Raw genomic sequence first — 22,936 nt, 5'->3', positions numbered from 1 at the left:
ACTGTTGCTAAAAGAACTTATGTTTCTATTTCACTTGATTCCTGCATGTTATTTTCTAGTGAAAACCTGTCAAAACCTTAATTTTTACTAGGGTGCTCATATTGCCCCGTATGGTTGTTGATCGGAGCAAAAACTGAATTTTTTCAAACATAATCATTTATTCGGTCTATCATTCCAAAACCACAACCAAAACGGCCCTTTTCAGGGCCACCAATAATTCGACAAAGAGTTAGTTTTGAAGACAATTTCTATCCAGAATATCACAGTTACACTTAAATTTGGGGACTATACTGGGGTGTGGGAACGCTGGAAGGGGAGATGCTGTCTGTCTTCGAACTACCAACATAATTCCAAAGCTCCTCCAGGGCGACAGAGTAGAGCAAACCCAACAACATCAGCCCAACAAAACGGCCCTTTTCAGGGCCACCAAACTTTCGCAAAAGAGTTATTAAGGAATATTCCTAAAATATAATATACACAATTAAATACAACACATAACAGACGTTATCCAACGCCAACGTATCTAGTATACAACCCTTCCAACTTTTTTTTATTTTCGTTTCTTGCTGATAGTCTAGCTAGGCGTTATAAAAATGAAGCGTCGAACACGTATGGATGAGAGAAACAAAACACGAGTTCATTTTAGAGCTTCGAAAATGTAGAGCCCGGGTAGAGTTATTTCCTATCGATTGGTATATTTGGATTTTGATTTAATTTATAAATGACAAAATTACAAGCGTTCAAAACCTAACACTATTTAATCAATCTTTTTTTTTATTTGCACCCCAGCATAGTCCTCAAAGACGTAGTTATATGTAAAAAAACTACAAAGGACAACCCCATGGGGTTGTACGCAATGGTGACGTAGGTTAACGTGGTCTTATATAATAAATTTTATTTGTTAACTGTAGCAGGAGCAGGATGGTTTTGTGTAGGAATAGGAATTTGAGTGGGATTCTCTCTGTTTATACTCTTTAATATGACATAGATGGCCCACAGTTACTCACGAATAGCTACTGATTCCGATCAATAGCGGTGCGGCTTCTTACTCCTTCTATGGATGCTTATGTGGGCTGCAGATCGCTGCTTGCAGGCAGATTTTCGTTGTGTATTGAAGAACACCACCATTCACCACGCGGTGATTGAATTAACACCGTTTGGTAAGCCGGATGGAATTCATCTTTGAAATCTGTGTTAGAGAAATCGCTTTTCGAAGGCAATCGGTGATAATTTTAACTATCATAGAAACAGTTACACATTCATGCAAATTTCAAAAGTGTCTTAAAATGATAATTTTTTTAATTTAACATATGCGAAGACATATTTCTGATCGATTGGTGATAAAATTATTAAAATTAGTCAAGGGAAAGCTGAGTTATTAACGTTCAAAAATTTTCATAATTGGGTTACATGTTCTAATTGTGGTTTTCACAAAGTGTACCCCGATATAGAAATGACAGACGTAGTCCTACGTCAAAATACTCAGGTATTCTATTCTGATGGTTCAAAAATTCGAAACTCTTCTGATTGAGTGAACCTTGTTCAGTTTTTGTTACATTGCGAGTCTCGAAAAGAAAGACTTTTTGTACGAACGCTTGTGACCGCTGGTTTTTGCATCCGACGAGCTAGCTGTATATCATTGTTGTGAACGATTTAACGATTCACCCCTTCTAGATTTGTCATATGCTCAGATAGTAAGAGTGCGTTAAGCTCACTCAATACTAATCGCATTGATGGGAAAGCTTTCCACATTCTTCTGAAAATCAAACAAATAGTATACCAATTAAAGCAATTGGGATACACAATTGATTTCTTGGGGATCCCTGCACATAGTTCAATCTTGGGCAATGATTCATTTGCAAAAAAAAGTGTTATTAAATGGCTCGTTGTATCGAAGAGAAATTCAAGCAACGGAATGTTAGCCCAAAATTACAGAGTATGTTATGTATGTAAATCATGGCAGTCAGATTTGTAGAGATTTGTGTGGTTTTCAATCCGCCCTTCAGATTCGCGGAAACATTGGTTTGATGATTTTCGAGCATCTAGAAATTGACAATCTTTACAATTGTAAATGTTTATGCGATAAGGACTATGAGAACATAGATCATATAGTATGGACATTAGACTGATGCAAAATTTGAAATTTTGACTCCACAGTGCTCAAACGGTTTCAAATCAGGTCCTGATTAGGTTCCCAAAATTTAAACTCATTTGGTGAGAAACTGACTTCGCACAAACTATTCGAAGTTACTATAGGAAAACCAAACTTTTTGTTCATTGTCTTCTGCCCATTTTCCATATTTCTTTTTCGGAAATTTCAATAACTACCCAACAAACATTGAAAGCTGAATAAGAGCTTGTTCATGCAAAATTTAGCTTCTTCAACAATTTTTTATTTTATTCAGCTTTTAATCAGTTCAAATTGTTTGTTGAGTACTCTTACGGGAAGTTTTCTAAGCTACAACTTAGCCGAAAATCGTTTTTCAGCCAAATGTCAGATAAAATTGTTATTAATTGTTTAAGAGATTGATAATGTTATGGCATGATCAAGCAGCTGTGGGCAACACTGTATTCTGCAGCGTGACATAGTAGCCATGATTTTTGTGCTCTATTCTACGCTACAGAAAGACCAATGTTGCCTGCTAAACAGTTGAATGAGCATAATCATAAGACATCAGTTACTTGAATCATTAATAACTTTTGTTCCTTACATTTGATAGAAAAGTGGTTTGGAACAAAGTTGTAGCTGAGAAAATTTGCTACAATCACTGCTATCATTTTTAAAAGCATAGTGATGTGGTGAATTGTTAGATAGATATGAACAAAAACAAAAGTTTTAACATAGTGATTCCCATATAAACTTGAAATGGTCAGTTTCTTACTAAAGTAGTTCAAATTTTGGGAGGCTAAGCAGGACCCAATTTGAAACCGTTTAAGCACTTTGGAGCGCAAATTTCAAATTTTGCATAAGTCTAATGGACATGCGAACGACACAAAACTGAGAGGACCAAATCGATCAGTTCGTTTACTAGATCCAGAAAGCCTGCTGGAAAGCCAATAAGGGGCGAACTAGGTTTCTGGGACATTGATTACTTGATGCAGAAGCTTCTTCAAGTGATTGATCAAAGAATTTTAACACAATTGAGAGGTACAAAAACCAAAACAAACTCCTTTCACATAGCATAACTCAAATATTTTATCCTTGTTTTCCTTAATCCAATGTTTCGTTAATAAAACAAAAATACACGCAAAAATGGTGATTATTGTCTCCGAATGCGCTTATTAGGTTAACTAGTTTAAGTTTTGTTTTATTGCTATGCTAAAAAAAAAAAGTGTGGCTCTACGGAGCGGAAATTCTGTACTTTGAAAGGAAGAATAATAGCATTAAACTATCTATTTTACGATGGGTTCACTGGAAATTCAATTGGATTTAAGGCATTCTAGTAGTAGTAGCGAAAAGTTATGCGAAGTTTCATGAAATTCTGAGGGGTGAATTTTATAATTTGTTAATTTTTTTTTGCTATTTAGCCTGGAATGGCTCATTCGAAAAACACCGATATATGGTTTAAACGTGGTTTTCGGTGAGTACCATTGAATACAAAAATTGTATAATAATTATTCTTCAACTATAGTACAGTTCATCGAAAGTTGAGGGCGGGTATAAAGTTACAGCTGGGACTTAACATCAAGAAAAAGTAACATCCTATCGATTAATGTTTTATTTACCAACCAGTTATCTTCTGCTATCGCAGGTAACACGTGAATTCAGCTTTCTGATTTATTTCGCAAAATTTCACGATCTAGCTTTCTTGTCGCGCTCGTTCTTGCCGGTAAACATTATGACCCGAAGTGTTATCAAAGAGTAATTCTTCTATCTCATCCGTTCCGTTCGCTGCGGGTGACGTACTGACACAGCAGTTCTGCTCGCAACCATTAGATTGCACAAGTCACTATCAAGATTTATGCGACTGCGATAGCACAGCCTCTGGTAGGGATAACATCTACTAGATAAACGAAGTGGCAATGATCTTCACCTGTCCGAGCTGATGAGATGAAGATCAGTTCGACTTCTGATGGTATTCGAGGTGGAGGTAAACTCTGGAAGTTTGTCCAGGGAAGTGATTCGAAAGATCTTTAGGGAAAATGTTTGGCAGTGGAATACTGGACGCTGGGATAGACCAGAGTGACGAGAGTCCGAAGAAGATCCCTTTGGAACGTTCCATCTCCGAATACAGCGAGCGAGACGTGCAGTGTGGATTTTGGATATGTCGTGGAAGGTTCTGGCAACGGTTGGCTAGCAAAAAGTTGTACGTGTTTCTGTTCGGGGTTGTTGGATGCTTGTTTGGATCGACGACGGCGTACTTCTATGGAACGTTGACTACGGTTGAGAAAAGTATTCAAATTTCGTCGAAAAATGCCGGAATTATCACGGCTGGATCGGATTTGTCGTTCGTGCTGTCATCTCTGTTTCTGTCATACTATGCTTCAAATAAGAGGAAACCGCTGTGGATTGCGTTGGGAATTACAAGCATGGGGCTGTCCTGCTTCGTCAATGCATTGCCGCATTTCTTGTTCGGACCTAACGTGGAAGATCTTATCCAAAACGCAGGAAACTACACAGTGGGAGCTTCGAAGATGTCCGATAACTTGTGCAAAGCAGATCGTGCAGCACCCGATTGTTCGGCGGATCTGGGGAATCTAAGACCGCAGCTTTTACTTTTCCTTGGAAGTTTTCTTTCCGGAATAGGGACTTCTTTGTATTTTACACTAGGATTGACCTACCTGGATGACAACGTTCGGAAGGAAAAGGTTCCTTTTCTGTCCAGTCTGTCAGCTTTCGGAAGAAGACTAGGACCGATGCTGGGCTATTCCATGGCGTCCTTGTGTTTGAGGTATTTTGTTTTGCCTGGAGTTGACCCAGGATATGGTAGTTCAGATCCACGATGGATTGGTGCGTGGTGGACGGGATGGATCGCTCTGGGCATGTCGCTCTTCTTGGTAGCCCCTATTTTTGGTAAGACTTTAAGATCAATGTTAAAATGATGAATAAATGAAACAGGATTCCGTTGTAGCTGGATTCCCGAAAATACTTCCACGAGCGGCCGAACGCAAGTCCCTATCGCGACAAGCCAGTCGAATCAGTGGAGCAACCATGGAAGAACCGGAAAGGGAAACTTCTTTAGCTGATCTTTTGGTGACGGTGAAGCGTTTAATCACCAATAAAGCTTACGTCTTTAACAATACGGCAAGCATTTTCTACTTTTTTGGTTACATGCCGTACTTTTTGTTTCAAGCCAAGTACATCGAGATTCAGTACCGTTTAACACCGTCGCAAGCCAAGTGAGTTGAAATCTGTGAAGGGTTGGATGCGATGAGCTGAGTAACCTGTATTGTTCATTGTAGTATGGTCACCGGAACTACGTCTCTGGTCTTTTCGGCTTTGGGTATCCTGGTCGCTGGGGCAGTTATTCAGAAGATTAAACCGACGTCCAGACAATTGACGGGTTGGAACATTCTCACTAGCATTTGCTCGGCTGGACTAATTGTAATGTACGCAATGTTTGGATGCAATGCAATCAATAACACTTCAATCGTTAGCAAGTGAGTGCCTCAACGCTTGGTTGTGATCGAGAAGTAATGTTTTTCTTTTTTCAATCTACAGTTCTCAAGGTGTCGAATGCAGTCAAGGATGTAATTGTGATTTTATCAAATACGCTCCGATTTGTGGAAGCGATGGTAATACCTATCTATCACCTTGCCATGCCGGATGCAAAGAACGACTCAGACAATCCAATGGAACGATCGTAAGTATTATTTCGAAAGTTACCTGTTAATCTATTCTAATTGATGGTACTTTGCAGCTTTTCACAAACTGTTCCTGTATAGAAGCACCGCTTAATAGTTCATACGCGCTCGCGTCATCTATGTCATTTGACAACTTAACAAGTGAAGATCCAAGCGACAGGTATGCTCAACTCCCCGGTACAGCTATTTCCGGAAGCTGTCCGGTAGACTGCATGACTCCGTTCTACCTGTTTCTCGTGATGGTGTCCCTCAATAAATTCATCGGCGGTACCGAGTCGGCTGCCAATTTCCTGGTCGGTCTGCGCTGCGTCGAAGAACGGGACAAAGCCATTTCGATGGGACTTTCGATGGCCGTCAACACATTATTCTCTTTCCTACCGGCACCGATAATATTCGGAATGATCATCGATCGGACATGTGTCCTGTGGGGACGGACGTGTTCGAAGCAAGGCAACTGCTGGCTCTATGATGGACAATCTCTAAGGACATCCATGAACTACACCGCCGCAGTGCTGGTTCTGGTGGGAACCTGTTTCGATGTTGGGACTTGGTGGTATTCGAAAAACTTCCGGATATTTGATGAAAAGGAACACAAATCCAGTGAAGGCAGTGAGCGGCAAGATGAAACGGAAATGGAAGGTGCAAATCCGTTCATCAGAAATGGTGGTGAGCAAGCCGAGCTGACTGTGTTAATGAAGGATAAAACAGAGCGAGAGTAAATAAGTAACTAGAAAAATCTGCGAGTTACGGCCAAGATCAGAAAAGTTATTTTATTACAGGTTGACCTCCAGGTTATGTTGGTGTCAGTATTTGTTTTTGAATGATAAGCATGTTTAAATGTTTGTCTTAGTGAGATAACACAACAGATTGTACGGTGATTCTTCGCCAGACGCAATGAAAACTAAACTAAACACGAAAATAAAAACCAGCTAAGTTGGTTGAGGAAATGCAATTACGTCTGAACTGATATTTAAACTTTGACTAAACTTTGTGCTCTTTGAGCACTTTTGATGATGATGGTCCCACCTCTTACCCCTACAAAGGTTTGAGCTGGACGATTTATCTTTAAGATAATTAAATATGACATTTTAACCAGGTTGGCAAACAAAATCGAACTGGTTTCAGTTACAGATATAAATTCCCTCTAGAGTTTACAGTTGCTTCACAGCGATATAAATGTTGAAAAGCTCAGGCGTCCACCTCTTAGTTCGCCTTTTTGTCCACCTAAAATATTCATAAGTATTACAAGCAATCAAGAGTTAATGAACAATCAACAAAGCATCCTATTACACTAGTAACCCCGCAATTTGATGCTATCATAATTTTCAGCAATGTCAGGAATGCTCACAAACCCCCAACATTTGCCAGAAAACTTACTACTAACTCAAGGTATCTTCCAAATAAGCTTCAAAATTGCATTTTTTTTTTATCAAATGTTAAATTCAGTCCTCTATATCCGTAATACGCGCGCGAGGCTCAAACCTTTGTAGACTACTATTTTTTTTTTACTACTACTATTAAATCATATATCAAAAATCCATCATCACCATCGTGGCGAACAAAATAGTTTTTGCAGTGCTACAATAATTATTAAAAAGTCGTTATAACAGCTATCCATACAAAGTAATCCGTTAAAAATAACTTCGTCAAGATACATAATTTGTCAATTCATAAAAAAAAAATCACTGGATAACCGTTCAAAAGACAGTTTTAACGTGTGAAATGCAATGTCTCTTAAATTCTGCTAATGTTGTTGAACGTTTAATGTGTCTAGGCATCGAATTGAAAACATTTATTCCTTTAAAAAATAATGAATTCTGTGAAGCACAAGTCAAGAAATGTGGTGTTCTTATTTCATCCGCGTTTCTAGTATTATATCTATGATAGTCACTTCCTCTTTCAATTCGATCACACAAATATCGAGGCAGCAAACCGTTAACTACTTTAAAAATGAACACCATAGTCAAATATACAATTCTTTGCTTCACCGACAACCATTGTAAGGCGTCTAACATCAAAGTTGAGGAAGTGAATCTATTACATCTCAAAATCAAACGCATTATTTTATTCTGCAAGCGCTGTAATCTCGATATTTGTGTTGCATTCGACAGAAATAAAATGGATGGGCAAAAGTCTAGATGAGGAGAGATGATTGATTTGTATAGCTGTATTTTACTGGCAATAGTTAAATCGTTTTTCAATCGACATAGAATTCCATACTTCTTGGCAATTTTCTTGATGACATTGTCAATGTGAGAGTTGAACTTAAGTTTGTCATCAATAATCACGCCAAGATATTTAATCTCCTGAACGCGATCAATAGTCTCATCATCAATTACAACAGAGACGTTCTCATTTAATCGATTCCGCGAAATTACCATAAATTTAGTTTTACTTGTATTCAATTTTAACTGCTTACACTTCAACCATCTACTTAGATACTGCAAATCTTCATTCAAGTGTGAGACGGCAACTTCTAAATCCTTAGCTGCAATGAATAACACAGTATCATCTGCAAAAAGGTTAATGTCGCAAAACCGTAAAACACGTCGCAAGTCATTAATATACATAATAAATAAAAGGGGCCCTAATACACTTCCCTGGGGCACTCCAAGGTTGTTCCCCACGGGACTGGAAACAGAATCATTAAAAACAGTCCGTTGAGTTCTGTCAGACAAATAGCTTTCAAACCATTTATATGCAGTACTCGTAATTCCAAAGCGCTTGATTGTACTTAACAGTAAGGGCCTAGAAATTGTTTCAAAAGCGCGTTTCAAATCCAAAAAAACAGCAACAATCGTATCTTTACGCTCCAAGTTGTCTTTCCACTTTGCTAACACCAAATTCAATGCAGTTTCACAAGAATGACCTTCTCGATATCCCGATTGTTCTGGTATCAACAAAGAGTTGCTATTCAAATACTCCAACAGCTGGCCTTTAACAACAAGTTCTAAGATTTTCTCTAATGTGTGCAACATGTTGATGGGACGAAACTCTTCGGCTTTAATCGTTTCAGCAACTTTTTGAATAGGAATCACTAAGGATTCCTTCCAAATTTGTGGCACATGTCCATTCTGCAATGATTCATTAATAAGGTCCAGCAAGATGTGGCCAATGACATGAAAGCAATCTTGAATAACTCTAGCATTAACATTATCTACTCCAGCCGATTTTCCTAATGAAAAACAAATAACTCTAAGTTCATCTAATGTAATTGGGTGAAAAACTTCAAATCTGCAACTTCTATTAACTGGCTGTTTTATTTCGCCAGGTTCATCGACCAATTCAATAGATTGATTAATCAATGAAACACTGTCTACGAAATAATCATTAAACTTAGATGCAATTACTTGTTCTGACTGTTCTAATGTGCCATTAAAAGTTATGGACCGCGGTTTGCAATTACTAGGTTTTAATAAAGATTTCAAAATTTTCCATAACTCTTTGCTGTTGTTTTGATGCTGATCAATCTTCCTTTGAACATATTCACAACGAGTTTTCTTTATCGATTGTGAATACTTATTACGCGCGATTGTGTACCTAGTCCAATGATTGTCATTATTAGATCTACAAAACTTTTTGTACCATTTGTCCCTTTTCCGTTTAAGACGCAAAAGATCCAAATTGTACCAGCTGTTCGAGTTTTTCAAAGAAACAAACTTTTGCTCAACTAGTTGATTGGTACACGTTTTCAAAGCGTTATTAAGAACAGCTGTAGATTCATCTAAGTTACCGGCCGCGAATGGAAAATCCAGGCTTCTCTCAACAAGATTTGAAACAGCTTGCTTCGAATATTTCCTCCAGCACTTCAATTTTACAAAATTATCGTTATCGTTAACATGGTCTAAGACATTAATCACTAAAGTCTCATGATCGGTTATTTTCAAATCAGTATCCGTAACTGAACAAATGGAATCAAAATTGGAATAAACGTGGTCAATTAAAGTTCTACTGTGCCTGGAAATACGCGTATATTCATTTACCGTTTGCTTTAAAGTAAAAAACTCAGCTGAACGCTTCAAATGATTCGAATTATGGTTATCACGCCAATTAATATTAAAATCACCAGCCAATATATTTAATTTACTAGAATCAAGGAATGTCTCGAGCCAGTTCTCTAAAACTTCAACAAAACGCTGGTCACTAGAACTGGGAGAATGATACAAAACACCATAATTACCCATCTTCATGCCACGTACAACTGTAATGCCCAAGAACCAGTTGCCATCAATAACTTCGTTGGTACGAAGGTTGAATTGAACTGATTCTTTGACATAAATAGCAACACCGCCAGTGTGTCTAGAATGTGATAAACAAGCAGCAACAATATATCCCGGAATACTATACTGATCAAAAGCTTCAGTTTCTACAATATGAGTTTCAGATAATAAAACTAAAAGAGGACGTTTTTCCTCAACAATCTGACGTAATGCTACGTAGTTTGTTGACAACCCCGCAATATTCAAATATAAAAAATCGAATTGATTCACATTCCTGGAACTTGGCTGCTATTTATTGAAACGCAAGCTGCTTTTCTTCTGATCAAAAAGTCTTTTATAGAGCAAACATTCCGAGCTAAATGCGGCATGGTTGACGTCCAAGTTCATTTTTCGTTCTTTATTCATTTTCAAACAATTAATACATTTCAATACAGTTGACGTACACTCCGACGTTTTGTGTTGTTGGCTGCACCTAGAGCATCTATCACAATTTTTGCAATCCATGCTCTTGTGCCCAAATTCTCCACATTTGAAGCATCTCAACACATTAATCGCGGGAACTATCGAGCACCGATCAAACCCTACATTTACTTTTTTCGCACATAACAAACATTTATAAGTATCGACATCGACTTCAATTACAACACTAAACTTGTTATAAGTGAAGCGTGGATTTTCAAACATGTTCACTACTTTTACATCATTAATAGCGATGTCTTCATTTTGACTTTTTAAGTAGTCAATAAAGACATCGGAGGAAAACTGATCGCTCATGCCCACTATTTTCAATCTTGGCACCGAAGTGGGAACAACAGCACTATATTTTTCACCCAGATTGCTTTCAATACCATTTTTCACATCACTTACGTTTGCTCCTGTTGCACACTCAACAATAATGGAGCCATCTTTACCATTCCTAAAATTACTGATTTTGTGTGTTTTTGGATCCAACTGAGTTTTTAAAAACTTACGAGTATCTTCGCAAGGTTGTTTTGACTCTTTCGGTTTAATCACAATGACTGGACGAGTCTTACGATTTTCTGGTTTGTTACTTTTACTATTACTGTTACTATTAGTTTTACTTTGACTAATACGACTATGTCTTTTTACAACATCCGCAAAACTCGCATTTTCTTGAAAAACAACATCATCATCATGATCACTATTACTAATTACTAATTTACGTTTTTTGCGTCTGGTATTTTTGTCCGATTCCGACTGAATCGTCCTAGATGAACTGCACGGATCATTCTTTACAGCTAATTGGTTTTCCGCATCAATTTTAAAAAATGAACTTTTCATATTATCCAATTTCTCACAAATCAAATTTTCAAGACCATTTACATTTATTCTAATATCTGCCATCCCGCTTTTAACCGCGATGTCCACCTGAGCAGCAATGTGATCTCGCATGCCAGTGATCGAGTCCGAGAGTTGAAAAACCTTCTTCATCTCTTCCTCTATCCTTTTGACGCGCGAGATCAGATCATTCTGCTCGTCACAACCCTGATCTGATAGACAACTATCACACTTGAACAGAATATTTGCATTATCTGCTATAAGCCTGGCCGCAGTCTTAGTGAGTGCCGCACAAGCGAAATGGAACGTTCCATTGCACGGACCTACACACGTAACTGGGAGCCCACTCATAGCAATAGACTGCTCGCATACATTACACACATCCATTCTACCAAATTAAACGCTAACACTGTTAGCAGCAGACATATACAGGGGAGGAGAACACAAAATAAAATTTTACCGCCACAGCTCACTATACAAATCAATAGCGCGCCGGGGGGAAAATACAAAATTAAACAAAAACTAGTTGCTAGGCAACCTTTCCTCTACTTATCCTGTTAGAAAAGCACCACGGGCACGCGTTGGAATAATCCTTTCGCGGCACACGCCACTATTTCACACGAAATTATTAATTTATTTTCACAGCACAACTCAACAAAAACACTACTTTGTACGCCATACTACCCAAACATATTTTACATATGTTAAATAAGCCAACATAATCCTGCGTGATGCACGTCCAAGATGAAAGAGACGTCCAGTGAGCAGAATACGCTGGCAGTACACAACCGCATTTAATAATCAGAAATTTCAAATATGCCACATCAGGGTGTGGTATATTTATTCATTCGAGTGATTTACACTAGCGAGCTATATATTATTTATCAGTAAGATATCATACAATGAATAAAGTTTATTATCTTTCTGTGAGAAATTGTACCATTAATTGCTCAGTTTATTGCTACTTTTGTTGCTACTGTTACATTATATATGTTTTGAGTTTGATTGCAGAAACGACATGTTAATCTTTAAATTTACCTAATCACTTTAATTAGTATTTACTTACGCAGAGATCTTCCTGTTACTAGGCAGCTTAAACGACATACATCATATTTAAATACACAATTAGTTTAAATTTTTGGCAACACTGGAACGCTGTAAACAAGCCTCCCTGTGATTGTCCAATATTGTTTGTCACGATCGTAGCAAAAATAGCGATTTGTCATCCTGGAGAAATCTAATACCCGGTTCAGAAGACTCAATTCGGTGTTCAGCTTAATTGAACGTCCAGATGTCCAACTTTATCGGTTTGCTTTAAAATAACTTGAACTTCCACAGTGAGTTGAATAATTTCACTAGAACCGTGTATTTTTGCCTTAAGGCGAAAGTGAGTCCATTTAGACTTACTTTTTTCATAGATTTTTGACGTATGATTACGTCTTTCGGCAACATATTGGGAGTGCAATTCCAAAAATTCAAAATCTACCACGTTACGAAAAGTGGTCAGGTTTTGACCACTGATAACTCTCAATAGCGCATGGATACTAATTCTAAACAAGCCAATCGATTGGAATGTCATCTACGAATCTGCTAAAATGAATAATTTATCAATTTTCAAATGGTCACAATTGAAAATTGCACGAATGTGCAACTGTTGCTATAATAATGAAAATTATCATCGATTGACTACGAAAAACACTCACGAACAGGCGACTCACACCGCGTGCCTTCGCTCACACAGCATGTAATTGCGGCATTGTACGCTCAGTCATTCAAAACAAGAATTGGGTATCATAACGGAAGCATAAACGTGCTGACTGAGCTACTGACTGAGTGGTATGCAGTCAGTGACTCGTTTACTTTCCAATCATTCAGACTTTCACGAGGCAGTGAATGATTAGACGAATGTTTTGCGCACTGTTGAGCGGTCCATTTGCCGAAGAAGGAGAAAGAAGTTGCACCGCTACTGATCGGATTCAGTTGCTCGTCGTGAGCCGCAGTGGGCCATCTATGCCATGCGCGTCACCGTTCCAAACAACAACAAAATAGCTCAGTGTTTCGTCCAGGATTGACCAGGCCCTACGTTGTGAATTTGTTTCGTGGTCCGGCGAAGAAGAGTATTCCAACCGTCGAAATACTGAGGCGAATCCAAAGAGAAAATGAAACTCACAATTTGTTGGTCTCCGAGAGGCAGCGTGCCACTGCGGAGTCTAAATGGTGAGCTGCAACATCCCGGCCCCCAAAACGGCCCCCAATTTATCGTGGAATGTGATTTTGTGCGATGATATTGATTCTATGACGACGATCCAATAGATGCTGCCACTGGATACATTCAGCTGACATAACTTGCTTGACGAACTGGGTGCAATTTTACACAGGTAAATCCATAGACGGTAATCCATACCCTTCAACATGGTTGTCGGTATGTGTGTAGGAATATAGGAATAGAGGGATAAATGATCCGAGTTGCTGATCCTGCCACTGTGAGACTCGTTGCGGTGGTTGTGCCGTGTGTGACAACCCTGGCCTGACTACGCCGAGTGCAAGGCCTGAGTTCACAGGAGGTAACAATAGGAATTAGAACCTGATTGAATTGAGGATGGAGGACTGTGCTCCGGAAATGCTCACTCTACCAGTGAGCCATTAGCCAAATAAATTCAATCAGGGTTCTGGACATCGTAGGATAGGAAAGTGAAGTGGAAAGGGAATTGAATACCGTTGAATGAAAATCGCTGACGATGGTGCTCGAATCATTCGGCTGGCGATTACTGATGCGATCCGAGCTTGTTGATTGTCCGTTTGGTCATCGATTATCGAAGGTGTCGTACTAACCCGTCGAAATCCATAGATCAGTGACGATTCCTCAATCCATATCGTTGACTTCGATGTCGATGCAGTGACACCAATTTGAAGCGATCGCGACAGTTTTTTTTTATTTGTATCCTCCATCGTTGCTTCAGGTTGGAAACTTGCTTACTTGTAGTCGGCCACAATCCTGGTCACGGCACCAAATTATGTTGGGGAAGAACGTTTTCTCATCGCTTTACGGCCGTCGTTCGCCACTACTTTAACACTGGGGGCTTTTAATTAAAAAAATACACTGAACCTAAACATCACCACCACCATGAAAATGTCAATTTCAACAAAACAAAAACACTTTAAAACTAAATACTGGGCATTACTCAACCATAACGTTAAAGATAATTTTCTGGACACTTCTCGCGTTATCTTTCAAATAGACCAATCTACTTTGATCAATCCACTTCATCGGGGGTCTATGGGTGTATGAATGTTAAAAGGGAGATTCCCAACTCGCTGCAATCGTAAGGGGAACATTTTATATCAAGGGAACAACAATATGTGTTTCCTTTGTAAGACGGAGGGGCATCGGATGAATTCCTGCCCCAAGCGGAAAGATCGAAAGCAGCCAATATATCGACGAACGGAAGAAGAAAACCAATAATGGAATGATGAAGAGAGTAGTACCAGTACGTACGCTGGTGTAGTGACTGGAGGTGCATCGCCAAACGAGGAAGCGGTTGAGGTCCTGGAAGAAGAGGAGGTGGTGATGGATGTGTCGTCCCCGGACGCCGAGAAGAACAGTGGTGAGAAACAGCAGCCGCCTGTTTTCAAGTGCTAAAATTATGGGTATTACTATTACAAATTCGAGATAGTTTACTATACCGAGAAGAATCGGGAAAGGACGAAAAGAAGGCCACCACCAAGCCCTTGATGGCTTTCTCCACCACGTACTGCTGGTACTTTTCAACTGAATTAACATGTTGCCTTGAATACACCTTGATTCATGGTGAATCTGTGATCTTTTTGTAATGTTCATATTTTTATATCAGATCAGATACAGCTAATATAAAATGTCACCAAAGGATCAGCACTTGTGGATAGCTTCTCCGTGACGTCGTCGCAAACGAAAGAACGTCAGGGGTTCAGTGGGGCAGTTTGTTTTCGGAGTTCCTTCTTGACTATTTGCTTGACCTCCTTGTTAGCGGCTTCTGGACCGTTTGTAATGGTTGGTTTTTAATACTTTTATTAAAATATGCCGGAATATATTCTCCTATTTTTTACTCGCAAAAAAAAATCACATGGGAGAAAATGCACGTCAAACTAGGACAAAGTAGCGTGCCTTCGAAAGGTACAAAAAGCAGGTTCCTTGCCATGGCATTTTGGATTCAAGGATGTCGACTTCCTGTTTTTTTTTAATTCAAGGTGAGGACTTCCGGTTGTAAACAATCTGTTTTTTTACGTGGAACTACGTCTTTGTGGACTATAATTGGGTGCAAATCGATAAAAGTGTGTGGCGAAATAGTGTTAGGTTTTGAAAGCTTGTTATTTTGTTCTTTATAGATGAAATCAAAATTCAAATACGCCAAGCAATAGGAAATAACTCTACAAATCTTCTGATATAAATAATTTTCCAATTTTCTAAAAAACACATTTGAAAAATGTACAAATGATAATGTTTCACTGTTTTCATGAGATAAACGTTTTTCCTAAACACAGTCGACATAATCGAGTACCACTTGCTTTCACATCGTTCTGCTTGAACCTGAAAAGTTATAAAACTGTGCTGCTGTTGTGCCTCTGCTCATTTCCGCTTTGGACTGTGTGGCAAGAAGCAAGCAGGAGCAAGAGGTGGATTTTCTCCCTCTCCTTCTGCCGACGTGCTAAAAATTTACGTAGCCCGAGCTGGAACCGATAGCTAATCGATAACAAATGAATATCTTAATGTGGTATGATACCAGATTTTGGTATGCTTGTGGTATTAAACCTTGTTTTGATATCATTGAGTTATCGAAATATTTTGTAAAATATCAAAGAAAAACAAAAATAACAAAATGTGATCTTTCAGGTTTTAGACAATAACACCTTAAAGAGTTATTGAATTGGTATTACAAGATCTTCAAAATAACAAACTATGGTATTCTGGCATTTAAAAAGCGTCTGTTATCCATTTGTAATTATAAAAACCAAATAATATATTAGTTCATTATTCGTAGAATATTTTTGAGTATTATTTTTGGCATTTTACCTCTTATGTCAGCCTCACTAAAACCATATTTAGGTTGCTAGTTATGCTATTTTCATACCTGCTCGGGAGGCGCTGTGACCGGATGATATCGCGCAGGTGTGAGATGAGCTTTAAGTTAAGACCAATGTCGCGCCGAAGCTCATTTTTGCATCGGACCATCTACACTTCTCAGGACCACACATTTTTGCAGAAAAAGTTAACCCAACAAACAATTTGAACTGATTTAAAGCTGAATATGCCATTTTTTAGCTTGAGAAGCATCTGTTTGTCTGAATAAGCTCTTATTCAGCATTCAATGTTTGTTGGGAAGTTTCTAAAACTTTTATTTTGTTAATAATATATAAGTGAGTGGAGCAGCAAAATAATCTAGCAGTTCTACGTCAACAATGCGGTCGTACTTAGGACACAACCCTTGTTTTTTTTTAACAGCGACGGCGTGCAAAGGCCGATAATCTATGGCAGATACTTTTTTTTATTAATACAAAATATTAACAATATGCATATTTTTGGAACGGAAACGACGTGTAGAGGGTGGAAATTGATGTTTGACCACATTTCGGAATCCAAAATTGCAACTTTCGGCTCTAAAAAACGGTTGAGTACCCTAAAATTTGGGAATTTCTGGAACTAAGATGACGTGTACAGGTCGGAAATCGTTGTATGACTTGGAATTTTTAAGTCCAATATGGCGGTTGTAGCAAAACAGGATTAGATTGAAGGTTTAGACATGATCAGATAATTTTTTTAATCATTATAACTTGTGGAAGATTAAGAAGTCAAAATATATGTATTTATAAAAAGGGGACCATAAAGGGTGATACGGTCAAAATTTGGTCAATATCAACTTGACGTATTTCTTTCAATTTTGCATTTAAAAAACCTGAACACCCCCATTTTGAAGGTGTGTGTGTGTAGAATGTTGCTCCTATTTTGATTTTGGAATTCACTCTTCAGTTGTCAAAATGCCGTCCAAGCAAGAAGAGCAGCGTATCAAAATTTTGCTCGCGCATCGCGAAAATCCGAGCTACTCGCACGCAAAGTTGGCAAAATCGCTAAAAGTTGCCAAATCAACCGTTACAAATGTAATTAAAGTGTTTGGGGAACGTTTGTCGACAGCCAGGAAGTCTGGATCGGGGGGAAATCGAAAACCGGAAGCCGCTGAGACGACAAAGAGAGTTGCCGGTAGTTTCAAGCGAAACCCTTACCTCTCTCTCCGAGATGCCGCAAATAAGCTGAGTGTATCGTCTACAACCGTGCATCGAGCCAAAAAAAGAGCCGGACTATCGACTTACAAGAAGGTAGTGACTCCAAATCGCGATGATAAACAAAATACGACGGCCAAACCGCGATCCCGGAGGCTGTACACGACGATTCTGACGAAGTTTGACTGCGTGGTAATGGACGACGAAACCTACGTCAAAGCCGACTACAAGCAGCTTCCGGGACAGGAGTTTTATACGGCAAAAGGAAGGGGAGAGGTAGCAGATGTTTTCAAGCACATGAAACTGTCAAAGTTCGCAAAAAAATATCTGGTTTGGCAAGCCATCTGTACCTGTGGCTTGAAAAGCAGCATTTTCATAGCTTCCGGGACTGTCAACCAAGAAATTTACGTGAAAGAGTGTTTGAATAAACGTCTGCTGCCTTTCCTGAAGAAACACGGTTGTTCCGTACTGTTTTGGCCGTATTTGGCATCTTGCCATTACGGTAAAAAGGCCATGGAGTGGTACGCCGCCAACAACGTGCAGGTGGTTCCCAAGGACAAGAACCCTCCCAACACACCAGAGCTCCGCCCAATTGAGAAATACTGGGCTATTGTCAAGCGGAACCTAAAGAAGACCAAAAAAACTGCTAAGGGCGAGCAGCAGTTCAAGGCAAACTGGCTTTCTGCGGCGAAGAAGGTGGACAAGGTGGCTGTATAAAATCTTATGGCAGGGGTCAAGCGTAAGGCCCGGCAATTCGGATTTGGAAAAGCGGAAGCCTAACTGAATATTTTTCCTGAATTTTATACTAATTGAACTTGAAAAAGAAATTTAATTTAATTTTTTAAATAAACGATTTCACCGATTTACACGCGTTTTCCCTTGACCAAATTTTGACCGTATCACCCTTTAATCATTTTCCGTTTTGCGATACACTGTATATCGTGTCGAGTGAATTATCTTATTTTTTTTTATTATTTGAGCAGTTCCACGCCAAATGACGAAATTAGGAAAACAAATAATGATTGCCCATAACAAATAATTATGCAAAGTTTCATGCAAATCGGAGCAGGTCTAAGGAAACATTTATTTTTGCTATTTTGCCTGGAACTGCTCTGTTTTGGGATGTCTTCGATTTGATGCGACGTACACCAAACTGCACAAAAAAAAAACAACGTCCACAACGAGATCAAGCAGCTTGTGACTGGTATCAAATCCGGCATAACAGTGGCAGATCGGGAATTGCAAGAGTGCAGAAAAAGAGCCGAAAATGCCGAAAAGGCTATCCTGGAGGCCAAAGAGATTATAAGACTGGCTGAAGCACATGAGACGCCGAAGGGACCCACAAATCCACGTCCTGAAAAGAGAGATAGGAACACGATCTCCTGGCGTGTTCCTATCTCTCTTTGCAGGACGTGGACGTCCTACACTGCACTCCTCCGGAACGTGAAAGAGGATCCGGAGTTGAAACAACTAGGCGAGAATGTGGTGATAACCAGGCGAACCCAGAAAGGCGAGATGTTATTTGAGCTGAAAAGGGATCCTACGGTTAAGAGTGCAGCTTTTCAGGAGCTCGTCGAAAAATCTCTTGGTGGGCCAGCAAACGTAAGAGCCTTATCCCAGGAGTCAGTGGTCGAGTGCAGGGATCTGGACGAGATCACAACGGAAGACGAGCTGAAAAGTGCGCTGAAGGTGCAATGCAACCTGGGAGACGTACCAATGGCAATTTGGTTGAGGAAGGCGTATGGTGGCACGCAGACGGCGTCGATACGACTTTCTTCGGACGCAGCTAACGAGCTGCTGAAGACAGGCCGAATCAAGGTTGGGTGGTCAGTAGAGTGATGCAAAATTTGAAATTTTCGCTCCACAATACTTAAACGGTTCCAAATCGGATCCAGAATAACCTCTCAAAATTTGAACCCATTTGGTGAGAAACTGAGATGGCACAAACCATTTGAAGTTTGTATGGGAATTACTATGGTAAAACCAAGATTTTTGTTCATGTCTATCTAATAATTCACCATATTGGTCTGCTTCAAAAGTTTTCAACTGTACTTGTAGGCTACAACTTTGCTAAAAACCACTTTTTAATTAAATGCAAGGAACGAAAGTTATCAATGGTTCAATGCGCTGATGTCTTATGATCATGCTCAATCAACTGCTCAGCAGGCAACATTGGTGTTTCTGGGGCGTTGAATAGGACACAAAAATCATGGCTACTGTGTCACACTGCAAAATACAGTGTTGCCTACAGAGCAGCTGCTTGATCATGTCATAAGTTTACCAATCTCTTAAATAATTAATAACTTTTTCCTGTCTCGTTTTACATAGAAACAATCTTCAGCAAAGTTGTAGCTGAGATTTTTTTTATAAGAATGGCTATCGAACTGTTTGGCAGCTTAATATGGAAAAAGACTAGAAGTAAATGAACAAAAAGTTGAGATTTCCCATAGTAATTTGCATGTAAACTTCAAATGGCTTGTGCGAAGTCTGTTTCTAATCAAATGAGTTGAAACTTTGAGAGGCTAATCAGGACCCGATTTGAAACCATTTAAGAACTGTGGAGCAAAAAAGTCAAATTTTGCATCAGTCTAGTGGTCAAGGTGCCCGTTGAAAGCTATTCCTCGGGTGTCTAAGAAAATGGAAAGATGCTACATTTGGCATGGGTTTCGGTCATCAGGCGAGAAACTGCAAAGGCCCTGATGATGACAGTGCAGGAAATGCGGAGAGAAGGGGCACGTAGCAAAAGACTGTACACAGCAACCGAGGTGCATGCTCTGCAAAAAGGAGGACGGAAACGGCCATGTGACGTGAAGTTTCAGGTGCCCAGAGTTCAAGAAGGCGATGGTGGGCCAGCAATAATGGAGGTAACCCAAATAAATCTCAATCATTGCACAGTAACTGTTGTGGCAGTCGACAACGGAAACAAAGTGCGACGTTGCTATCATTGCAGAGCCATATCGAGTCCCTCTTGATAATGGTAACTGGGTGGCGGATAGAGCAGGAATGGCGGCCATACAAGTGATGGGCAGGTATCCCATTCAACAAGTGGTGGTGGGCTCATACGAAGGTTTCGTTATCGCCAAAATCAATGAAATCTATATATGTAGTTGCTACGCACCCCCAGTTCCACCAGATGCTAGATGGGCTCACCGGAGAGCTCATTGAACGGAGACCAGTTGTCATCGCAGGAGATTTCAATGCTTGGGCAGTGGGTTGGGGGAGCAGTTGTACCAACGCAAAAGGGTATAGCCTGCTGAAAGCTCTGGCAAAGTTTGTAAGGAGGATCCTGGTAGGGCCTCCAAATTCCGACTTATGCGCCAGACGACGAGAGTCGTCTGCCAGAACTCAAGGTTGGATTGCCCAGCTAGCTCTTTTTCAACCCCACAACGGAATCCACCTCCTATAATGTCCCAAAACCTTCCAAAGCTTCCTTCCCAATTTCCAATCCCAAGAGTTCCTTAAATTCGAATTATAGTAGGTATTCCGATTCAATAAATTGAAACTAAATTTAAAGTTTTGATTGAAAAATAATAGAAAACGATTTATTTCTCATGCAATAAAATGGTTTAATTGAAACGCTTAAATTTTGATTTCCAAAGTCTATAAGAGTTGGATTTATGTTTGCATGGTAATTTCCTTAAAACCTTCCCTTTTCCTACTTTCTCCTAACGGGTGACGTCATTCAATAAGTGTGTTCCCTGAACGTGAGTCAACCTACTTGCAATAGATTCCCCCCATTTCTTCCCCTACTAATATAATAGTTTGCCCTACTAATGCTGGTGGTGGGGTGTGTTCGTGTGGGTACTAAAAAGCGGTTCAGGTACTTACAGGACTCGTCGTTGATCGGAGGTTACCTGGTCGGCCAACGGCTGTTTGACCGAGAACGACCTCCTCGCCGTTCGACGCTCAGGGGTGCGGGTTGCCCGGACGGACGACTTGAATGCTCTTCAGGAAGGGCACTCCCAGTTTCCTGTGGGTGGATATTTTGCTGACGCCCACTCCGACGACGGTTCGTCACACAATGATGTAAGCCGGGCGGAGTGCCGACTTCAGGGACCATGCAGTGTACCCACCACACAATTTGGATGCTCAGATAGCGTTCGATGGCACCGGGAAGGGGCGGCCTTCGGCGCCGATGGTGAATGAAACTTCGTTGATACAGGCCGGCGAAATACCGACTCATAGGCCCATGCGGTTCGCACGAAGCGGGACTTCGGTACTCTGTAGCACCAGGAAAGTGATTCGCGGCTTCTTCAGGCTACGTCGGAGATGTGCACTTGATTGCTGGGCTCTGATCGGGACTGGTCAATACCTTCTACCCGGGACGTGAGTCTGGGCGATTCTCTCTGGCGGTGGCAAGCTTTCCCCGTACAGATTACTCGCGGATTGTGGCAACCACGTTGTAGCGGAGTGGTGCTCGCGAGGCCGAACTTCCTTCACCGATGACCACGCTCTCTGCAACTATTCTTAGCGGCACGCAGCCGCGAGGCGAAGAATAGTCCCAGGGGATCGCCCCCAGTCTCACCGATAGCACGCGGATAGCTTTTTGGATGCTGTTGAAGCCGTAGCTAGGAGAAACTTCCAACCCGCACAATCTCCACGAAACGCACTCGCCAAAACCCCAATGGTGCACGTGTTCACGTGTGGTGACTGTGGATGAATTCACATTAGTACCCCCAAACACGAAATAAACGACTTTCCAGCAATTACCTCACGTTTTTTTTTAACTGCAATGTCTGATTTCTTATCAGTTCTTTTATTTGGACTCACGTTTTCTTCCCTATTACAATTTTATGATTAGTTTTATATACTGCAATCAAATTCACCACGCGCTTACTTTACAGGATTTTCAAGTTATTCACGACCCACGATTTTTTTCTTAATTTATCAATTTACTTTAAATAAACTCTGGAAATACATAAAAACTATAAATTACTATTCAATTCAATTCACTGCACTTCTTGCTTTTAAATTACTTTTCAATTGATTAACTATCACTCTGAATTTAGCTTCGATATTCACTTGTAAAAATGTAGACTTTACTGTTCGGCGGTCTGAACGGGAAAGATCGAGCGGGTGCTCTTTCTTGATCCAGAAGCCTCAATTTTCCTATTTTCCGTTTTTATTCCGGTTCTGATTTCTTGATTCTAAAATTATATATTCTAAATTTTCTTCGCGATTTGATCGGTAAGTTGACCTTTTGATCACTGACGTGTGAACCCCACCCACTTAACACCCATCATTACTGATTCGAGCACATTGGTTGCCTACCACGAAGGCGCAAATTTAAATCACAAATAGGGTTCTTTATGAAACGACGGTGAGCCCGTTTCAAGTTAAACGTCAGTTTGGCCTACTTAGGA

At 40.0% G+C, this 22,936-nt stretch overlaps 2 protein-coding genes across 2 annotated transcripts in view; one reads left to right on the top strand and one right to left on the bottom strand.

Moving 5' to 3' along the window:
* dve (SATB1_N and homeodomain domain-containing protein dve) overlaps nucleotides 1-22,936 on the bottom strand; it is an 897,131-nt gene that overhangs the window by 801,472 nt on the left and 72,723 nt on the right. The gene's annotated exons all lie outside the window — the stretch shown is intronic.
* On the top strand, nucleotides 4,034-6,559 carry LOC135701868 (solute carrier organic anion transporter family member 74D-like). Its single transcript, XM_065222806.1, has 5 exons — nucleotides 4,034-5,014; nucleotides 5,073-5,340; nucleotides 5,404-5,601; nucleotides 5,663-5,804; nucleotides 5,862-6,559. Exons 1-5 carry the CDS (start codon nucleotides 4,144-4,146, stop codon nucleotides 6,522-6,524), a joined length of 2,142 nt encoding a protein of 713 aa, XP_065078878.1. The 5' UTR covers nucleotides 4,034-4,143; the 3' UTR covers nucleotides 6,525-6,559.

This window comes from Ochlerotatus camptorhynchus, unplaced genomic scaffold (assembly GCF_037179485.1).
Source record: "Ochlerotatus camptorhynchus isolate MF236.1 unplaced genomic scaffold, CSIRO-AGI_Acam_v1.1 ptg000178l, whole genome shotgun sequence".
Taxonomy (NCBI): domain Eukaryota; kingdom Metazoa; phylum Arthropoda; class Insecta; order Diptera; family Culicidae; genus Ochlerotatus; species Ochlerotatus camptorhynchus.
Note: the sequence above shows the minus strand (reverse complement) of the source record. Positions and strands in the feature narration are given on the sequence as shown.